At 45.7% G+C, this 2,580-nt stretch overlaps 1 protein-coding gene across 1 annotated transcript in view; it reads right to left on the bottom strand.

Moving 5' to 3' along the window:
- Positions 1–246: 246 nt before the first annotated feature.
- Positions 247–2,580, bottom strand: part of LOC143026813 (uncharacterized) — a 14,172-nt gene continuing 11,838 nt past the window's right edge. Inside the window, exon 4 of the mRNA XM_076187590.1 lies at positions 247–1,980. Within this exon, the coding sequence (XP_076043705.1) occupies positions 1,291–1,980 (690 nt within the window). The 3' untranslated portion in view covers positions 247–1,290. The remainder of the gene's footprint in view (positions 1,981–2,580) is intronic.

Raw genomic sequence — 2,580 nt, 5'->3', positions numbered from 1 at the left:
CAAAAACCCGGTTGGTTCTTACAAGTTTTAACTTGTAGAGCCGGCTTTTCTGACTCCGCACTATCTCTCTGTTACTTGTTCCAACCTGCAAAGCCACGTCCCTTTTTTGTGACCTATATGGGTGGGATAAGTGGTGGAGAGAATCTACAACTAATCACAGCTCTCTTATTTCTGTCATTCAAAAATCACAATTAACGGAAGTAGAACGACTGGTGTGGTTATGTTTCAGATTAATTAAAACAAAAATTGTAGTATGGTACAAATTCATTAATAGTAACAAAGACTGAAATGATATATTATTTACACATCTGTATAATTGGAGTGATGCATAAGATCACTGGAGGGATCCTTAAGGCACTACAATACAGAACACTTAGTTATATCTTATATTGATTTTTGGCAGAAGAAATACTATATGAGGCTGAAGCGTTTGTTGATAATGCAAAGTTTCACCTGCCAGAGTTGATCAAGTACATTTCCGGAAACAAACTTTTTGACACTGCTACCATATATCGATATCAAAAGAATTTTTTATCAATCTATATAATAATTCGGTATGACAACCTGTGAGTCTTGTTGACAGACGTAAACAAGAGACTTTGTTCATTAGCAACGAGTTCCTACAATAGTTTTTCTACTTTTTGATACAAAGACTGCACATAGCGAAATCTCGACTAACTTGTTTTCTCAACTGTATAAAGACAAAGAAAGCAAATTACGGAGCATATATATTCAGAGTATGCGTTCTTCTTCTTTGCACTAGCTTTATCATTAGTGGTACTGTCCTAACATATTTTTCTTTCTGCCACATCTGTCGACACTTGTCTTTATCGATTTTGATCGAACGGCAGGCGATTTTAATCAATTAAGGAAGTGTCCTTCGGGCAGGAGGGGCTAGGCCTCCAATACGATTAACGCCAGACTATTCTTTTTCAGTCCAAACCACAGCTATGGATGTTTTGGCGAATCGATCGATTCGATCCGATGGCGTCCCGTACAGATTTTGTGTTTGCAAACTACCAGGCAATAATAATAATAAAAAAGAAACCCTTAGAGTGTAGGAAGTCAGGTACTGGCAAGATTTACCCTAAGGTAGTGGTTCTCAACCAGGTCTGTGTGACCACTGGAAGGGTTATAGAATTTCGCAAATGGGATTACAGTCTGGAAACTGGTGGCTGTTGGTGGATGCACAGTGATTAACTTTAGTGATGCAGTGGTCTCAAGGAGGACAAAGAACAGTAATACATAAGCATGGGGTACACGAGAAAACGTGTTAAGAACCACTGCGGCCTAAGGTTTCATAATGTTTACTATAGAGAACTTGTGTGATTCAGTCAGAGCTCTGCTGGAGTGGTGCAAGACTTCTCCATAATCTCTTCCCCAGTTCTTTGATCCTCTCCTTCCTTCCTCCGTTGTCCCCATCTCCTGGAGGTTTCTTCCAGGAGGCGTTTCGTCTACATCCATTGTTATCCAGGACTCCTGGGCAGGCCCCGTCCCGCGTCCCGAGATCGAAGGCATCACGAATAAGGATAGAGTGTCCTTCCCCTGGGCTAGATCCAATGCAGACTCCTCCTCCCTTTCTGGAAAGGGATGACTACGCCCTTCAGGAAAAGCCAGGTCCTCCGAGTCCTGGGACACACGCTGGGTCCTTCCTCTCCATGAGAAGTTCTCGTCCTCTCTCATCGTAGCATCTCCCAGGTCTCTAGTAGGCTGGGAGAACGTCTTGCGAGCTGGAGAGAAAGAGTACGGAAGAGGTCCCGGAGATTTTGCGGGTGAAATGGACACTTTAGGAGGGAAGGAAGGGAAGGAGGAGGAAGAGGAGGAAGAGGAGGACGAGGCGGGAGACGTCTGTGGGGCAGGGATCGGAGGGCGAGGGCGTCGTTTCCTGCGTCGGTAGTTCCCGTTATCAAACATGTCGCAAAAGCTCGGGTCCAGGGACCAGTAGCTTCCCTTTCCAGGGCGACCTTTTTCGCGCGGCACCTGCCGGAGGAAGAAGAAATGGGGAAGGTTAGCACATAACCGAGCCATAATTAAAGGCGCTGTTCTTTTCTTTTCATTTTTACATTGTTTCCCAAAGAACTCAAGGAAGAAAAAGGCAGTGGACGAAGAGGTAGAAGGTGTGGGTGAGGATGGGGTTGTGAGATAGGGGATGAGTATTCCTATATCGCGTCATTGCGCCGAGGGATGTTAAATCAAAGCCTTTGACAGGGAGAGTTTGGTCCCTCGCTCACCCCAGGCGCCATCTTGTATCTATCCCTTGCAGAGTCGCTACCTCCCCCACAGTCAATCCGGCCGTCAATGAAAGGTTAACTTATGATACTAATAACACTGAATCTGTGCTCAGGTATGTTCAGTCGACGAGTTCGATCGGCGAGTTCGGTCGGCGATTTCGATCGGCGAGTTCAGTCGGCGAGTTCGGTCGGCGAGTTCAGTCGGCGAGTTCGATCGGCGACTTCGATCGGCGAGTTCGATCGGCAAGTTCGGTCGGCGAGTTCGGTCTCCCCTCAACTATTTCCCTCATAGAAAGCGTGATGCACACCATAGGTAGGTAGGTAAAGTATGTAGGTAGGTAAGTACGTA

The sequence above is a fragment of the Oratosquilla oratoria genome, chromosome 7, assembly GCF_046742065.1.
Source record: "Oratosquilla oratoria isolate Oo_2021 chromosome 7, ASM4674206v1, whole genome shotgun sequence".
NCBI lineage: Eukaryota > Metazoa > Arthropoda > Malacostraca > Stomatopoda > Squillidae > Oratosquilla > Oratosquilla oratoria.
Note: the sequence above shows the minus strand (reverse complement) of the source record. Positions and strands in the feature narration are given on the sequence as shown.